General features: G+C 38.0%; 1 protein-coding gene across 4 annotated transcripts in view; it reads left to right on the top strand.

Annotated features, from left to right (window-relative positions):
• The window catches only part of SLC25A13 (solute carrier family 25 member 13), a 98,905-nt gene that overhangs the window by 10,910 nt on the left and 69,219 nt on the right, over positions 1 to 18,776 (top strand). For all 4 annotated transcript variants that reach the window (XM_059481044.1, XM_059481051.1, XM_059481059.1 and 1 more), the window contains exons 2-3: positions 12,832 to 12,885; positions 17,437 to 17,579. In XM_059481044.1, coding sequence (XP_059337027.1) covers positions 12,832 to 12,885; positions 17,437 to 17,579 — 197 coding nt within the window. The remainder of the gene's footprint in view (positions 1 to 12,831; positions 12,886 to 17,436; positions 17,580 to 18,776) is intronic.

Raw genomic sequence — 18,776 nt, 5'->3', positions numbered from 1 at the left:
TGTCAGGGGAGATTAAAGTTGGATATTAGGAAAGGTTCTTTCACCCAGAGGGTGGTTGGGCACTGGAACAGCTCCCCAGGGAAGTGTCACAGCACCAGGCCTGATGGAGTTCAAGAGGTGTTTGGACAATGGCCTCAGGCCCATGGTGGGGAGGGCATTGTCCAGTCGTCTTGGGGGGTGGTCCTGTGCAGGGACAGCGATTGGACTTGATGATCCTTGTGGGTCCCTTCCAACTCAGCATATTCTGTGATTCAGATGTTTTTGTGTAATTAGTATTCTAAGTATCAAAACATGGCTTTTGAGCTAAAGAGCTGTTGAGCAAGTCTAAAATATATCATTCCTGAGCAGTTGTGGAACTGCACAGGGAGGGAAGTGTGGGGAATCAAAGTCTGAGTATTTCCTGTATAGCTGAACAAATTTCTTCAACTGAAAACTTTTAGAAAAGGATGAGAATAGACATCTCATATAGTTGAATTTCGCTTCTTGTTTCCCCAATAGAGTTTATTATTTCTCTGTTTATGACAGTGATCTTGTTGGTACTTCCTTTGTAATTGAAATTTGATTTACTGGAATTCAGATTGTTATGTAAAATGCCAGTGACCACAGATTTTTCAAGCTCTACACACTGTTTTGCATTTATCTTTTCACATTTTTCAGTTTCTGTAGGTGAATACTGCCTGATCTTTATCCACCAAGGATTTAAAAATGTTTTTTTTTCCTGTAGCCAAGCTTCATTTCTATCTGACAAGAAAAGTTTAAACTTAGTAGGAAATGTAAAGTTCAAAGAAGGTTCTGTGGCAGGTTGGTGTCTTTTTTTAGAGCTGGCTTTGCAAGAAGAGGAAGAGAAAAAATTAACTAGCAGTCACTGTGCTTTGTTTTTCATTCTGACATTGTGTACTGGGGAAAATGGCTGTAGATTTCAGAATAAGGAAAGGCACACATTTTTCTTTCCTGATGATGTTTGCCCACTACTTAAAAATGCACTCAGTCAACAGGGGAGGAGGCTTTCACCAGGATGATCCTAAACCAAATGCCAATCATCTAGCTAGTAGGAGGAAAAAATTCTAATTGTCTTTATATTTTAGTTGCTATTTCTTATCCCAACTTCCCTGAACTCTGTCAGCCAGTAGAATCACCATTTTGGGGGGGGTTGGGTTTTTGCTTCAGCCAATGGATATATAATTCTGGGAAGTTATCAAAAGTGCCCACTTCATCAAAGTAAAGCAGTAAATTAGAGTAGTTTTAAAGAAATAAATTAGAGCAAATTATTCAGTGTTGGAGTAGCTTGAGCAGCATCTGACTACATCTTTCGTCAAAGGTTGATGGGTGTTAATCAAAATGCAGGTAACATCTCCAAAACATGAAAGGCCATCAGCAGGATCATGACACAAAGATTCTATGTCTGTACATGCAACTCTGGTTTGAAGGTCTGTGTTCAAATGTGTAGACATGTGAGAAATAAAATCTCCTGTCTTAATGCCTCTTGGTAGTGTGTGTTTATGGTGTGGCTTTGCTTTTTTATTTTTGCACTTCTTTTACATCAGGTGCCCTCTACATCTGCTTAGGCAAGTCTGGGTCTGGTGTGGGCTCTTAGTGTGGAAGAGAGACTGGGATGTTGCCTCATATCAGTAGCAGGGCAGGAGTCTCATTTCTTAAAAGATTTAATTGAAAGATATGTCCTGCAATAGCAGTCATGTGTTTCCTTTGTTATGTGACTTTCCTGTCACATCTGTCCATTGCTTGACCTGATGTGTAGGTCTTACTTTAGGATAGAAGAGGTCTGAAAATTAGTACTACTGAATACAAACAGCAGACTTCATTACTGTTGTCATTTTTCTCTGCCTTGGAAATAAAACCTATTCCCAGTCTTCCCTGAATCCTTGGCTGCTAAAACCTCTTGGTCACGTATTTTATTATTGTAGTTCTTTATCATGTTTGACAACTACTATTTGATGAAACATCGCTGATTTAACAGATCTTTGACAGAAGAAACCTTTAAGTGAGGCACTGGGTATGAAAAGCCATTAGAAAAACACGGTATGTAAAAATACCGCGTCTGCCTGATTCCTTCTCTCAGCCCATTGTGCAGTCTGAATCTGACTAGAGAAATCTTCACGTGTTTGGGAGAAGAAATTTTTGAATAATTTCACATTTCCATTAAAATAGTTTTTGTCACTGACATCAAGTCAGCCTTCCTCCTTCCTGTCACTTCACCTGTCTAAGACTGCTTGCCATTGTGTGTCAGTCTAACTGGAAACTACTTTCTAAAGATCATGAATTAGTCCCATGTTGATGCTGTTCAAAAGGAAGAAAAACATGGCAACAACAAACTTTATTCAACTGCTTTTACTCTGTTCGCAGACCTAGATCAGTAATTTGGTCTGAATCTTTTCTGTCAAGACTAACTGGTGTGAAGCAGGTTCAGTCTTTTCTGCATTGTGAAGATTATACTACAGGAGTTTTGAGCCTCTTTTGTCTCCATAAAGAAGATAGTGGTGTAAAACCCTTAATGACTGCGAAACTCTTGCAATTTGCTTTTGGTTTTCCATTACATGTAACCTATAGATTCAGTATCTCAGGTAAGAGAACAGACCAGACAAGAATACTTAATTCTCAAGTGTGCAAGCATTTAAATCCTGTATCATTGAAATAGCACTTAATAGTTCCTTATTCTATGTGCCTTTGGCAAGTTGATAATAAATCAGCTTTTTCCTCTTTTTCTCTGGATGTGTGGCAAGTGAAGGAAGTAAAGAGAGCCCTGAACTCTTGAAAATTATGGAAGTGTCTTAGCAAAATATGCACAGAAAGTCTGCCAAATACACTTGTTTTTCTCCAGTGTTTTTAGGAAGTTTTATACAGAATGTGTGCCTACAATTCTTTTGTAGCTTTGAAAAACTGGGGCTTTGTGTATGACCCACGATTTGATCAAACAAAGGTGTATGTAATGATGACTAGTGTGAGATCTCCTGGATTTTCTGTTCACTGCAGATTTTGTGGGGTAGTGCAGGTTGTGAAAGCTGTGAGGTGTAATCACTGATTGATCACCCAGCCTTTTTTTCTTTTTTTTTTTTTTTTTTTTTTTTTTGAGGTAAAGCATTAACTTTTTGTGTTTCAAAGTGCTGGATCAACTGGTCAGAAAGAGTTTTTTTGGAATTCTGCTGCAGTTTTGACAGTTTGGGCTAAAAAGTAGGCTACTATGGGATGGCAGGCATGCTGTTCTAATTCATTTGGTGATGTCAGGGTGCTGATAACAACCCAAGCATTGAAGGAATGAAATGGAAGAGCTCCTGGTTACTGAGTCATTAAAAGAAAAGTGCTAGGTCTTCTCTAGTGTCTTAAATACTGCTCTGTGTTTGTTAATCTGGTATTTTTAGACTTTAGTTTGACTGCAATGCCCTCAAAGTAAATGGAAGTCCATTTCTTGGGGGAAAAAAAAAGGTTCAATATTGTTTACCTCTGCTAAAAATGCTTTCCTGGAGGTAATTTTAAGGATTTTATCTTTAAATTCCCATTTTTAAATTAAAATATTCAGTTTGACATCATCATTATTTCCACTGCAACCAAGTGATCTCACAAAAACATTCAGAGGGCAATGCAGCAGAAGTAAATTTAATGTTTTAATGAAACAGTTATTGCTTTATGCAAATATCTATGATAAAATAGACTCACGGATGATAAGCCAAAATCATTCAAGCTAAAATCAGAATAGTTTGTAATTAAAATGCTGAAAATGTTTCCACGGTTTCTTAAGGAGATGAGAAGATTTTAATTATTGTTGTCAGGTATCTTACAAGTTAGGTGTATTATGGAGAGTTATTGTGAACTTTTTAACAATTTTGACTGAGGTGTGGCAGGTCAGTGGCAGATAAACCCCTAGGATTACAGTGACAGCATTGCATAAAAAAATATAGGTCTTCACTGGTTTATTTTATATTCCTGCATGAAACTGTAAATTATTTCCAAGTACCCTCTTTGATAGCTTCACTTTTCAGTTCACATCTTAAGCAAGAATGAAGGTCACACAACCAGAGTGTCCTGTGGCAGCTGTGTAATCTGCTAATATTTAAACATCAAGCAGTTGTTTGTTGTTAATATTGAAGGTAAGAATTGTGAAATAAAATGTTAAACTGCCTTTACTTTGTACTCCCTGTCTTCAGGGAGATTATGTAATAAGTTTAAACGAAAACCCGTATGGTGCTAGTTGGACAAACAGTGATACCCTTGTTTACAGGCAAAAGAGAGTGTGTTTGAAAACACATACTTTGACATATGTATTATTTTGAGATGACAGGTAAAAATCTTCAAGGGAGAGAGATACTTTGTTAATGTGAAAGTCCAGGTCTTCCATAGCCAGAGGCTTATTAACATGTTTATGTGGGAAAGGTGAATAGTTACTGTTACTCAACTTTCAGAGACCATGGCCATGCTTCTCATGACCCAGTATGCCACTGTGTTGAGTGCTGTGTGGATAGAAAAAAGAAAAATAAATAGCATTGTTTTTTTGTTTCAAGTAGGAAAATGTTACCTTTTGCCCAAATATGTTCTGGAATGCTCCTGTTATTTTTGTTAGCTATGGGGAAGGGTTCCTGACCACAGGATTTTAGCTTTTCTTTGAGTCTCACCATTTATAGCCTATTAATAACTTTACTTGATGTGTGTGATGTTGTTTCTCTTATGCAGGTGTCATTTGTTCTTTTTAAAGTTGTAGATTGGATCCATACATGCATAAAGGTTTGTGCCCACTCCCACACCCTTCCCAGTTCTCTGAGCTGCTGAGGTGTAGCATTTTGAATAGAGCTGAATAGATGGAATTGATTATAAACAGGATCTTGAAAAGTGAACTTCTGTCTTCAAAGAAAGAAACACAATACTGAAACAAACCACATTTACCTGTCAGTTATTCCTACATAGTTCCTGTTGTGCCATTATTGATCGAGTCATGTAATATATATTTCATAACTTTTCTTAACTTTTCTTCAGCACATTTCTTTACCTGCTCATTCACAAGCATGGTGTTACAGATTACAGATTACTCTAGCAACAACTTAAGATGCTGCCTATAAACGTTCCACAAGTTTACGTGATACAATTTTTTGTTGCATTTTATGATGATGATGATGATGATGATTATTATTATTATTATTACTATTTTGGTGGTAGGTTTTTGTAATTAGCAGTTATTTAAGAGCAGGTCATTCTGGTTATCATACCCCTGTATGGCTCTGTGCCAGGTCTGCTTTCTTCAAAAGGCAGCAGGTTTTTGTTTATTGCTGCAAACAATCTTGCTCACTCACTGGGACCTTGTGTTGGCATCTGGAAGAGAAAATTATGCAGACACCTTTTTAACATTGTTCAGGGTGTCCTTGCCATTGTTGATTCTGTAATTCATGAAGGTGTCAGATAAAGCATGGAATGCCTCTTTTTAGGTCTCTGTGTGTACTGTACGATGTCAGGTGCAATTGAGGACTCTGAAGAAGTTCCTTGGGAGTGCATCATACCATTGTTTTGAATCTTTGGGTTGTGACTTTTCTTGGTGGAAGAACCTCTTTAGGTTATTATAGCTGCTTTGTGCTATGGCAGGGGAAAGTGAGTGTTTGGGTGGTGGTTGGGGTCAGAAGCTTGAAGCCAGATGAAACCAGGAGTGATTGTCTCCATTAAGCTGTGAGCTGTTGGGAACCTTGAGCACCATGAGCGTGGGTACCTTGAAGAGCCGTGTTACTAACTGGTGTGTTGCATTCAGAGATGGATCTCTCAGAGCTCACTGTTGCCCTGCACAGCTGTGAGATGATGCTTCCTGAAGATGCCACGTTCTGAGAGCCATGGTGTTAAATGGCCTTTTGACTTGTCACCTACCCATTGCTTCATCTGGGTTAAAATACATATTTTATGTTAATAACATTGAATGCCAGGCAAGATTCATGCTGCATGATAGTCTGCCAGTTCTCTCTTATAATTTTTGAATGGTAACAGTGTCATTCAGTATCTTCACTGTCTGCTTTCTGCAGAAACTGCTTTCAATTTTGCAGTTGTTACACTGGAGAATTTTCCTATCCTTTGCTTCTTTGGGTGAGATGAATGTTTTTCTGCTAGATGTAAGCCTCTGGAAGACAAATTGCTGGAACTGGGACGACTGTTTTGAAAGATAAACATGAGGCCGTTGATGTCTTGAGCTTATGGTCGGTGCACTGGGTGTACATTAGCATTATTGTTGTAACAAAACATGCCCTGGGAGAATCAAAAAGGAAAGTCTAATCTGGACTGAGATAGCCACCAAATATGTTTTATCAGGTTCATAATTCTTAAATATGACTCTGTTTCTGAAAGGTGTAAGGAAGTAAATAGCAGCATTAACATCTATAACCTCATCCATCTATGAAGAGCAGGAGTGGGTATTTTTGAAACATACCCATGACTGGATAAAAAATGTCTCTTGACCATTCTCAGGAGCTCCTTTGAAAAGAAACTTTTTAATTGAAGGACCTCTAATATATCTTAAGTAGAATTATTCAATTCTTCAAGTGAGTGGTGAGCTCTGGTTTGCTGAGATACCCAGGAACATGTTAATGTTGCATAATGGCCATTACAATGTGGCTCACTTGTGTATCTCTGAATCACTGTCCTGAGTAAAAATGTGTTGCAGAAGAGCTATGAGACAATAGGGAATATTACTTTGAGAGAGAAGTTACAGTCACAGTATGGTAACACTTTATGATGGATAGATAGAGTGATTGGAGAACTGGGCTTTTTCTGATAGTAACATGAAAAGTGAAAGAAGTTTCTGTTTTTAACAAAGTTTAGGTTTTCAGGTTCAGTTTCTTACTGTGGTGTAGTGCATCAATTTTTGTTGCAGGAATGATAGCTGTTGTATCCTTGTCCTAGTCTGGAGGCTGACTACAAATAGTCCAGTTTGTTCCTAACTCCATTTTCTGATAAGTGCTTAAAGTTTGGAGTGGTTTGTGTTGGCCACAGTATGGTGCTTTTTCCTTTACTTAAATGTTTTCACTAACCAATGGCGATGCCTAGCTATTTTTACCTTTGTTGGTTTTACTGTCCTTCTGTTTTCCAGATCTTAAAGTACAAAAATTGTAGAAGTAAACACTCTAAAGGCATTTTTACATAGCATTGATTAGCTAATCTTGGAAATTCTTGTAGCAGTTTTTCTTAAGATATGTACTACTTCCACCTTGGTTTCTGTACCTACTTGGAAGTATTGGACAAACTGGACAAGGATATTCCTTGTGTGTATATAATTGGTGTTGGTCCCTGATGAATTTGTGTGCAAAAATACTATGGTTCATTGGGAGTCTCCTTGTGTGAGAACCATCCTATGAACAAGCCATCTGCATTTGCTCTGGGACTTTGAAAGTAGGATCAAAGCTAGAAGGTAATTGCACAATAAAGTAGGTTTGTTAGCTTTGATTCACCTGGGGGAAGCGAGGCTTCCACCTCCCATGGTGCAGAAGACTGGGAATTGCCCAGAGATTATAATTATGATGAAGTGAAGATGGATGTGAATAGCTTTGCTTGAGATATGCTGTCTTTGTTAGCTAACAATTCATTTTGCTTCACCAGTGTGTGGGGTAGACTCAGCACAACTGTCTAGTTTCAATAGTGCTTGTTCTGCATCTCTTCATTCTCAACCAGTCTGTAGGGTATGAAAAGATCCTATAGAAGATTCTTTATTGTTAATAGCATTCATTTATCTTAGCTTTGCTAGGTGTTATTAGACAAAGGAATGCTTAGTGTAGGGTTAGACTTTTGCAAAGTGTAGTTGGAATGTTTGATTGAGAGGATCAGAACTGTTTTTAGAAAAGAAAGACTGTGCTCAGACTGATCAGGCTGGATGTACCTACCTGCTTGGTAGTTACCAACGTCTCTTGCAGTTCTTCTTAGCCTAAGCCTTTGGGCAGATATGCCAAATGCTATCTGAACTGTATTTTCCTAGGAGAAATACTCAGTTTATTGTTAAGGAGGTCTGTTGAGAAGGTTTTTGATCTGTCTTCAATGCCAGCTCTCCTTGCAGTTGTCTGATTCTCTGCTTGGTGAGCTGGTCCACACATCTTGCTTGAAATCTCCCTTGTAATGTCAAGTTCTGCATAGTTCACTTTCCACTGTAGATCACAGTCAAGTTCTTTTACTGTAGAAGGAATGGCAGTTCTTTTGCTGAGGTGACAATATGTATATTGGACTAACAGAAAATGGTTATTGAGGCAGCTGAAACAAGAGGCAGTGCCCTGCACAGAGGCTGATGCAGAATACTTGTAACTTAGGATATGGGTGTGATGATGGAAAGTGACCAAGGAAAGTGCTAGGTTAGGAAAATGATTATATATGTTAATGCCAGTATAGTCTAAAAAAGGAAGAAAGATGATTCTCATCTACATGAACAGGTTAGCTGTATTAAAATAAAAACTGGAATATTGTCTTAGCATAATACTTTGTGGGTTTCTGGTCTGAATTCAGACTTGGCCAGTAACTGTGCTTTGACTGGTTTCTGATATTCCAGTCACTCATTTAAACAAGAATGTAAGGTCAAACCCCAGTTTGATCTCCTTTGGAGTTGCACATTTGAAGTGTATATGTATACTTTTAGCCAGAAGGAAACATTACAATGATCTAATCTGACCTCTTACATAAACTGGGCCACATGTGTTTGAGACTTACAGGTGGACTCAATAACTTGTGATGAAATAAAAGAATATCCCTACAAGACATAAGGTTTCAATTTTAATTTGAGGTCTTGTAGTGGTATGAAATACATTGCATTCTTCAGTTGTGTTTAAGAATGGATGAACTTCTGAAAAATAATCTTAATTTCAACACAAGTTACAGGAGTATGTGATCACTTGTTGAGCCTTTCATCAAACATCTTTTCTCTGTATGTGTCTGTAGATGGTGTTCTCTAGAACTGAGCAGACCAAGCTCACCACTGTCAGCTGTGCCACAGCTCTGGCTCTCTGCTTGGAGAAGGACAGCTGTCCAGCATCTTACCTGCTCGGTGTCAGGAGGTTTTAAAGATACTGAGGTCTTGGGGGGCAACCTTACCTCCGTTTTTCTTTCACATCTGAATTGTATTCAGACTAAAACAAAAGAAAGAAAGAGTTTTATCTCTTTGTCTTGGGTTAGGCCTTGCTGTTACAATAAACTTTCTAGAATATTGTGGCAATTCCCAAGTATTCCTAGATCATAATCACCTCTTTACTCTGTTCAGATTGTGGCTACTAAAATGATCTTTGCTGTAAAGGTGAGAAGATCAGATACTATATCTTTGCCATTAGATTGATGTTATATTGACATTAATTATGATTTTCCTACTGCCCTTTTTCTTTCTTGCCCCCCCATGTTGTTGTTCTTTACTGGATGGAGCATGCTGTTATTAATCTTTTTGTGTCTTTTGAGACCATGCAATCTTTCACAACCTGTTTCTTCTACCTTGTGTATGACAAATATATTAATAGAATTGGTTGGAAATGTAATATAATCTTCTTTGACTCTCAGTGGATTCTGTTTTCTTGTGTCCTACAGTTATATTTTTATGGAAAGACTCTGCATTTAATTTTGAGTATGGAAGTGAGACTGAAAATGCATGCCTCTGTAAATTGAGGATAAGTCAATAAGGAGAAAAGAGGGCTGCTGGAGAAAATGGGCTGAAATTATGGTCAAGGTGCAAGGGAGCCTGAAGATATGATGAGCTCCAGCATGCAAATCAATCTATGTTACTGTCTCTCACGGAGTTTTCCTTTTTTCTGTGCACCCTTTGTTGAGTGTTGTTGCTAATGGGAGGGACTCAGCATTTTAAGTGCAGTTCTTATACTGCCTGTTCTGTTTCATTCTTCAGATATATTATAACACCCATGTACACACAGTATGTTGCTAAAGTCTTTCAGGTGTCTTCCTTAGGAATGAAAATCCCTGCTGATATTTTCTATACATGATCCCAATCTTCCCTGTAGAGTGTTCTAACTTGATTATAGTCCTGCACTTCAGTTGATGTACTCCGTTGTCTCCTGGGCTTTTTAATAACAAATGTTGTATGTTGGAGGGCGTTCTTCACTGAACCTTACTTAATAGAAGTTGCTGTTTTAAGTGTATCTGTTACATAGTATTTTTTTTAAAGAGCAATGCAACATCATTTCGCTCAGATCTCCTTTATCAAATGCCTTCTCGTGCCACTAGAGAGGTGTTAGGCCTTCCAGCTCGTAGCTGATTTTATCTTTATGGAGAAAAGATGGAAGTAAAATTGGGAAGTCTTTCCAGTAACAAAACACATCACCTGAACCCGGTTATGTGAGTCAGTAAATATCACCTGAGCTGACTGATGGAGAAGCAGCTTTCGTCTGTGGGTCACTTTTCATCAAGCATGCTCCCTGTCAGCTTGCAGTCTTGTTGGCATCAGGTTACTCAGCCTTTCAACTGATGACATAACAGATTACAGAATGGTATGGAAAGTAATATTTTTACCTTTTCTAGAGTGGGAATCTTCTAGTAACACCTGTCATCAGGATCAGTTTTTATGGCTGTGTGTGCAGCTTCAGCCTTGCCTATAGCTGGGTATGGATGAAAAGCTGAATAAAATGCTTCTCTTAGTCACTGGTATGGCTGCATTAATATCTGAAGTTCTTCCTGAAGTTCTCATGTAATGTAATGGAGGCTCTTTTCTTCAATTGGGATCAGATACACCTTTCAGAAAGCACATTGGTAGATGTGACATGGATGCACCAATTAACACAGTGTTAACCATGCCTTTCCTCTCCTGTTTGCTGGGGAATGGAAAAATGAGGAAGTAGACTGTGGGAAATGGAGAAAAGCTGTGGTATGCAGCCACTACTGGGGCTCCCAGTCTGCAGTTCTCCTGTGCCATTCATTGACCTAACCAACTTCAACCTAGCTTTCAGTATTGACGGTAAAAAACACCACTCAAATTCCCCCGTAATCAAGAGGGGGCTCAAAAACAGTAGCTGGACTGTGAGCACATCTCCCAAGTTTCTCAGAATTGGTAATGTCAGTGAAATTAAAGGAAAATAGTGTAAGTTCATGTATCTTTTCCTTTTTTTCCCTGCCTTGGTTTCTTTAGGCTTTGCTTTCTCGACAGTATAAAATTTGAACTTTAAGACAGATAAAATATGATACTGATTTATATTTACTGGCTAAAGAAGTGTCTTTCCTTTGCTTGTATAGTGGCAAAGTTCTGGACTGAAGCAGCATAGAAATACTGTTTTTTTTTTTTCTTTCCACAGAGTTCCCAATTGCTCTAGACTATCAGATTTTTACAAACAGGTTAAATTAAATCCCTGCTCACAGTGATTGTATTTAGGACAGCTTGCATTTTAGCAAACACACATTTTTATATTCTTAGCTTCACAATTACACTTTGATTTTTTTGCAATGCTTTCACACAGATTTCTGTGTAGACACAGGATTGGGACTCCAGCTGTGGACTTTGTCAGTTGAGCATAGATGTGGTTTTTCCCTTTTAAAAAACTTACAGAATTTTGTAAGGAACCGTAATCATATCAACTTTTGTAAGAAGCCATAATCATAATCAACTTTTCTTAAAATATTCTGGGTTTTGGTTTGGTTTTTTGGGGTTTTTTTTGCATGTTTTTGTGTGGGTTTTTTTGGTGTTTTTTCACCATCTAGGATGAGGACAAACTTACTGAAGATTTGTCAGTAAGTGTATGTGTGAGGATATAATGCTGTAGTACAGACTTATACAGACTCCTTCTATTTTCTGCAGTAGGCCAGTAAGCTTCCAGAAATGCACTTGGGGTCACATTTGCCTTTGCACTCTACCATTGCTATAAAGAGTTAAGAAAGTAAAGTAGTGTTTTATTGATAATATTTCTGATGTTTAATTAAGTGAGGGTAAGATTGTATGTCTTGTCCTTTGGCTGTTTATTCCCTGTTACAAATTTTTTGAAAATATGTGTATGCTTGCAAAGTATTTTTTTTTTTTTTAATTTGGAATAAATGGATGTTCTGAATTGACTTGTCAGATGAGGGTTATTATCTTAGCAAGCAAGATTTTATCAAGGTAGCTTGAAGAAGGAAAGGGAAGCTATAGTAGGCACAGGCTGAGGGGACACATCCATTTAGTGCCAAAAGCAGCAAAAGGATTGTATGGTATATCAACCAGGATAATACTGATGAACTTACTTCATAGTGGGTTGAATATTTTTTGATTCAGTGTTTTGAAAAAAAATCTAATTTGGGCTTGTGGTGATAAATATAACTTTCATTTTAGTTTGAACTTCCTAATTTGATCTGCAGAAAAATCTAGATACTCTAGATACTGCTTTCTGAATTAATCTCATTAAAAAGATCTACACTTTAAGTTTATAATGGTGCAATAAGCCAAATAGTTACATTGAAATTCAGTTTTTTATGGAGCTGCTTTCTTGAACAAGTTTGTGAGTCTGACTATTTCATTCTTGCCATTTATCACTTATGGGCTGTGTATGGCACTCTGAAATCTTTAGGTGAAAGGTGCAAGAGATGTAGAAAATCTGTGGTAAGGATAGTATAATGCTGAATCCCAGCAGAGAGGTATGTTATAGAGATGTGCTTCTTGAATGTCTTTATGACTTGTTAATGTGTGCTTGTTTAAGAGTTGCAGGGTTGCATAACGAAAGCAGAACAAAAATATTGAATAACCTTATGTAAGTGTGAAATGGATAAAATTAGTGTGGCCAACTAAAGCTGTGCCTAATTTATCTGAGGTGAACATTTATTTTCATCACTTGTTCTGTTGTTTGTGTTCTTGTTTTTAAATGACACTTTGACACCTTTTGTGTAAGCTATGCATATTAATGTAATTGTATTTACTTGTAGGTGGCTCTAACCAAAAGAGCTGATCCAGCTGAGTTGAAAGCAATATTTTTGAAGGTATGTGTAAAGTAAATATTTTACTCTCTCTGCTTAAATTTTTCATATCTTTTGCTCCTTTATTGCAGCATACAACTCTTGATAGTTTTTTTTCCAACCATTAATCATTCACTGTATTATTACCATGTTAGACTTAAATACCATTATCAGAATTGAACAATGCTCACCAAGAAGTCAGATATATTCCTGAGTGATTATTGTATTGACTCAGAAGAAGTATTGCTGTCTTAGAAAAAACCCACATTGTTCAGAGAATGTGGTAGGAGTTTCATTATTGTTCTTACATGTGGTAAAGTGTTCATGTAGATACCTTACTGTTAAATGATTTGATAAACTTTCTTCTTCTATCCTTGCTATCCTTTCTTCCTTAGGGTTATCTCTGCTTCTGTTATTTGTAGAACTGTTGGGAAGATCACCATGTGAAGTGCTGGCCATATTTATTATTTAACTGAAATTCTTTCTTTGTTGGCCTGCTGTGGAGAACATGCAAGTAAAGACTCACGTACTTGCTTATATACTTGAGAGAAATGTGCTTTAGTTTTGCTGACGACTGGGAGCTGATTCTCCAACGCTGCTCTGTTCTTGTGAGACCCCACCTGCATTGCTGCATCCAGCTCTGGGACTCTCAAGATAAGAAGGATGTGAACCTGTTGGAGCTAGTCCAGAGGAGGGTCAAAAAAAAGATGATCAGAGTGCTGGAGAACCTTTGCTATGAGGACAGACTGTGAATTGAGATTGTTCAGCCTGGAGAAGAGATGGCTCCAGGGAGATTTTGCTGCAGCCTTTCAGTACCTCAGTGGAGCCTACAAATAATCTGGAGAGGGACATTTCACAAGCATAGGGACATTTTACAAGAACATGTAGTGGTAGGAGAAGGCAGAATGACTTTAACTTGAAAGAGAGTAGGTTTAGGTTAAGGAAGTAAGGAAGAAACTCTTACTGTGAAGTTGGTGAGTCCCCAGAATAGCTTGCCCAGAGGAGTCGTGAAGGCCCCATCCCTGGAAGTGTTCAAGGCCAGATTGGATGGGGCTTTGAGTAGCCTGGTCTAATGGGACATGTATGTGCCTATGGCAGGGAGATTGGAACTAGATGATCTTTAAAGTCTTTTCCAACTCAAACTATTCAGTGATTTTGTGAAACTGGCTTTCTTTGACCCATTTCCTAAATTTAAATAACTGTGTCTAGCCTTCCTGAGGTTAATTAGTCCACTATCTGGGTAAGTTTGGTATTCTGGTATAAAAAAAAAGAGTAGAAAAATTTGTGGTTCTGAAGAATAAATACGAGGTAGATGGCACAGTGCTATTAGGGAGCTGTTGTATCTAAATTATTTCTGTGGAGGTGTTGAGGGCCTGAGACAGCTCATACTTTTCCAGTTTCTTCCCTCCATCTTTGCTCTCCAGCATCATGCCCCACTCTCTGTGTAGTTCTTGGTATTTTTTCCATTGTCCCTTGTGAGCTATTATTAACCATATGTGTAGGTGTCACAATGTATATTGCCTGTATTTATAGTTTTATTATATACTGTCAGTATTTATAGCTCTGAAATGAGATTTTCAGTTGAGAAAGTCAGGATTTAACTTCTTAAGTCCTGGAACTTGTATCTGTCAGGAGAGCAAAGAGACCCTTGCAAAAGAAGGGGTTATGTGGTTTACGGAGGAACATACTTGAAGAGCAGGAGCACAGCAGCAGAAAAAGCAGACAGGGACTAGACCACTGACCTGAGAAGACAGTAGCATTGAGGAAGGAAATAAACACGCTAGAGAGAAGCCCAGTCCCTTCTGAGCTATGAGGTGATCCTCAGTTGGAGAGTGGGGAAGTTGGTTAGTTGGTTTGCTGAGAATAGTGGGAAAATTTTTTACTACCTGCCCGTGGATATTAATCTCTTAAATTTCTGAAGATTTTCTGAAGATTGTAGCTCCCTCAACCACCTGGTTTGGTGATTGAATGGGTTGTAGTTTAGCACACTAAATGCCACCTCTGACTTCTTTTTCTTCCTCTTTTGCTTTCCCTTCCACTAAAAAGAAGAGACCCCAGTAAAGAAGTAATGAAATGTGAGCTAAATATTTTGTTCAGAGTAATGCAGCATTGTCATGCTGCTTACTCCCAAGAAGGAAAAAATGATGAGTAAATGTGTTATGTTGTTTCATGGTCTACAGATGAGCAATGCCCAGAGTGTTAATTAAGCTTCTCCAGGCTATTTTAAGTGGTGAAGCCAATAGAGTTGCTTCTGCAGATTGAGCAATGTTCACTTACAAAATAATTTGACAACTATTCTTTCCTCCTTCAATTCAGAATTTAAAAATGTGATTGCTGTTTAGGGATGGTACCCACAGTGTAGAAATAAATGTGAAATTATCAGTTTAAATGCAGTGCATTGCAGTCAACTTGTAGCATATTTAGTATGTCAAATCCCCAATAGAATGTTTGCAAATCTTACTTTAAATGTGGTTAAACTTGTTATTACTTGACTGTATAAAAAGTGTGTAAATAAGTTGCCAAAAAGCCATTAAGTACTATGTATAATATCAAATTCTCTGTGGGTATAATTGTCAAAGTGGGGGAAAATAAAATTGTAAAGAACTAATTTTTAAATGCTGCTCCTCCAAAACAAATAGAATTGATGTTTTCTTTATTTTTGTTATGATAATTTCCAAGAGTACTTCTTCTAAGTCTTCTAACATAACCCCTAAGAGATTAGATTTTAGTCAAAGTGATCAAGCTGACATTTTTCAAGGTCATTTTCTATATGTAGTATAGAGTAGTGATTGGATTTCAAATACACTTGAGTAAATCACAATGACAAGAAACAGGGGGACACTGTAACCTTGTGCTGTTTTCTGTTATTGAGTGCCCTAGCAGGGGGTTAGACTGGATGAAAAAAAGAAATGTAGAAGCATAGGCTGTCTGACTTATTTGATTTGTTTCTCAATAGCAGCTGTGTTAAAAGTTTCTGTGGCTGGGATTTTGAAGGATTCTGTCTTTCTGCAAATGATTACATTGAAATCAATTGATCTGTTAGTTCTTATAAAAGTATACAATTCAAAATTCCTTGCAGTGTAGCAGCTAGCAAGCATGTGTTATTGAAACAGGAATCCTTTAGCACTATCCAATATATAGATGCCAAAACAAGTTATGTTTTGTTGGACTTGCTTCTCTGAAGCCCTATTTCTCGAAGATATTGCTGTACCTGAAAATGGTATTTCTACAGCACTAGAAGAAAATAATCTACTTACTGTAACACTTTGGCATCCCTCTGAGAGTTATATGCCTACAGCAGGTGTAACAGTGCGCTGCAGGTTCCAATATGAAATGAAAACTGGCAGTTTTCGTCCCTTAGCGGAGCCACAGTAATGTGAAATAAAACATGTGCTTGAAGTACACTAGAAAATAGCAATAGGCATCTAATTTATTTATTACTTTAGTGTGGATAATACTCTGTGGGGAGATGCAATGATAGTTTATCATCCTACCCTGCCTTAAAAAATTAAAAAAGAGAAATTAGCGGTTTCTTTCCTGTTCTCAATGCATACTTGTTATCCCAAGATAGATCTGTTTCCTTTAAAGCTAGCACATGGTTCTACAAATCTTGCCTGGGATTTCTGTTTCTCTTAATAATTGTCATTATCCTTTTTATTTTCTCAAAATACATTCTTTAGGGTTGATTTCAAATTTGACCTTCTTCAGAAAATTAGGAGTTAAAAATTTGAGGGTAGAGGTGGTAACAAAGGACATTTTATTTTTTTATTTAGATATTATCTTCAAAAATATTAATATTACTTTCATTTGTAATGTATTACTGGAGGCTTCCCCTGGAAGCAAATATGCTTGGGTCTTTTCTGGAGTAGTATGCTAGTAACTGTGTGTAAAGCAGGGATAATGTATGACAGGTGTCACAATTCTTTTCTTATTTCTGCAGTGTGCTGAACTGTCAAAGTTCGTTTTTTGCTGTTATATTTTTCTGCAAATGGTATTCTTTGGCCTCCTTTCAGCACTTCAGCCAAGGAGAAGTATCTGTAGGCTCTCCTTTCCTTAAGGAGAAATCTCCATGGCTGGAGGTGATGCAGTAGAGTCCTCCAGTACAGCACCCCCAGGTGGACATTCCTGCGGGATCATTTGCTGCCCTGGCGTGTGCAGGTGTCACCAGCCCTGCCTTCTCATAGAATGGCTAAAGAAGGACTCATTTCACATAAATAAGATATGCTGTCAGACTTTCAGTGGGCCTGAGATGCCACATACGTGCTTGCAAATGTGCTTCTTCTTCTACTTCAGAAACATACTTGGTGCTGTGGAGAATCTCTAGACTACTGTGGAGAAATTTTGACATGATAATCAAAAAATCCTATGTCTGCCATTCGTTGTGTGGGAAGCTGAGCCTCAGCTGCTTCAGTACTCTCCTCTTACTCTTTCCTGTTTGGGTCTAGGCTGTAGGTTCCCTGGAGCAGAACTGTCATCTGCTGTAACAGAGACCTGCTCGTGATTGGGGACTATGGGTGGTGGTAATAAATGCCTGGAGCAGGACGTGTGGCACTAAATATTGTATTCACTTAACAGTATGCAAGTGTGGAGAAGAATGGAGAATTCTTCATGTCTCCTAATGACTTTGTCACACGGTACTTGAAGATAATTGGAGATGGTTTGCCTAATGCAAGCACTGTACAGCTCCTTGCAGGTGTGGTGGATCAGACAAAAGATGGGTAAGTGGTTTTTTGTGGTTTTGGTTTGGGAGGTGGGGGGAATTTGTAGTTGATTTTTTTTTCTTTTTCTTTTTCTGTTGTTCATTTAAAAAATACAAAATCATTTTTTCAAACAGTGTGATCCTTGAAGGGGGGGGTTGTTTTATTTTCCTCTGCAGATCCATAAAGAGATACAGAATATTTTAAGTGAAAAGAGTGGAAACATTGTTTTCAACTGCACTTTCCATTTAGTGGTGCAAACAATTTTCTGTCTACTATGTATTTTTAATTCATGGAACCTTTCATGTTTGTTGGCTGGCTCCCCTAGCTCCTGCTTTTCTTTCCTTCCCTGAGTCTTTCTGTCTCTGTTTACTTTATGTATCTGTCACAAACACATTCAAATAGAAATCCAACATAAGTTTAGAGGGTGTAGGAAGAGATCCTAGAAAAAAGTGCCCCTGCTTTGTTTTGCCATGGCACTGTTAAAGGTTTTTGCCGCTGTGTTTTTGCTTCAAGAGGGAGGAGGAGCACCTAAGGTATTTAGGGAGCTAGTCTGCAATCTTGGGAAGACAGCAGTGAAGTTGGTTGCACATGGTTTGCATTTGAAAGGCCGACTTTGCCAATAGGCAAGATTAGCTACCCTTCCATCTTCCTTCCCCCTACTTTAATGAAATCCTAGCATTTGCTTTTGGTACATGCCCAGGCAAGCTATCTCTTCACCCATATGAGTTGTTGAACTCTCCCTTTAAAGTATCTTTAGAGAAATTTGAGAATAATTAGCTATGGACTTAAAGTGTGTAGTTGTGGCATTTTTAGAAACCAGAAAACTTCAGGCATGACTCATATCAGTGGTTGCAGAGAGTAAAATGTGAGATAAACAAAGCATGACTAGAGAATGCAGTCTTCCTAGGAAAAGATGCAGGCATAACTGAGAAATTTTGCAGTCCTTTCTATGCTCTCTTTTCAACTCAGCCACTCTCGTGTATTTGCAGCTGAGCACCTTAAGCCTTGCAGATGAGTTAATGTGATGATTGCTGCCCCAGGAAAAGAATTCTGTAAAAGCTTGTGTTGGTAACATTGATGGCATCAAGAAAGCCATGTCTTCAGACAGCGTTTGACTGAAAACATTAAACATTTCTCAGATTTCTTCCCTTGGTTTGATGCCTGCAAAAACAGCATTTTCCAAATTACATGGCTTCAAATCCGTTTTGTAATAAG

The sequence above is a fragment of the Ammospiza nelsoni genome, chromosome 1 (assembly GCF_027579445.1).
Source record: "Ammospiza nelsoni isolate bAmmNel1 chromosome 1, bAmmNel1.pri, whole genome shotgun sequence".
Lineage (NCBI taxonomy): Eukaryota > Metazoa > Chordata > Aves > Passeriformes > Passerellidae > Ammospiza > Ammospiza nelsoni.
This window is presented reverse-complemented; position numbering and strand designations above follow the sequence as displayed.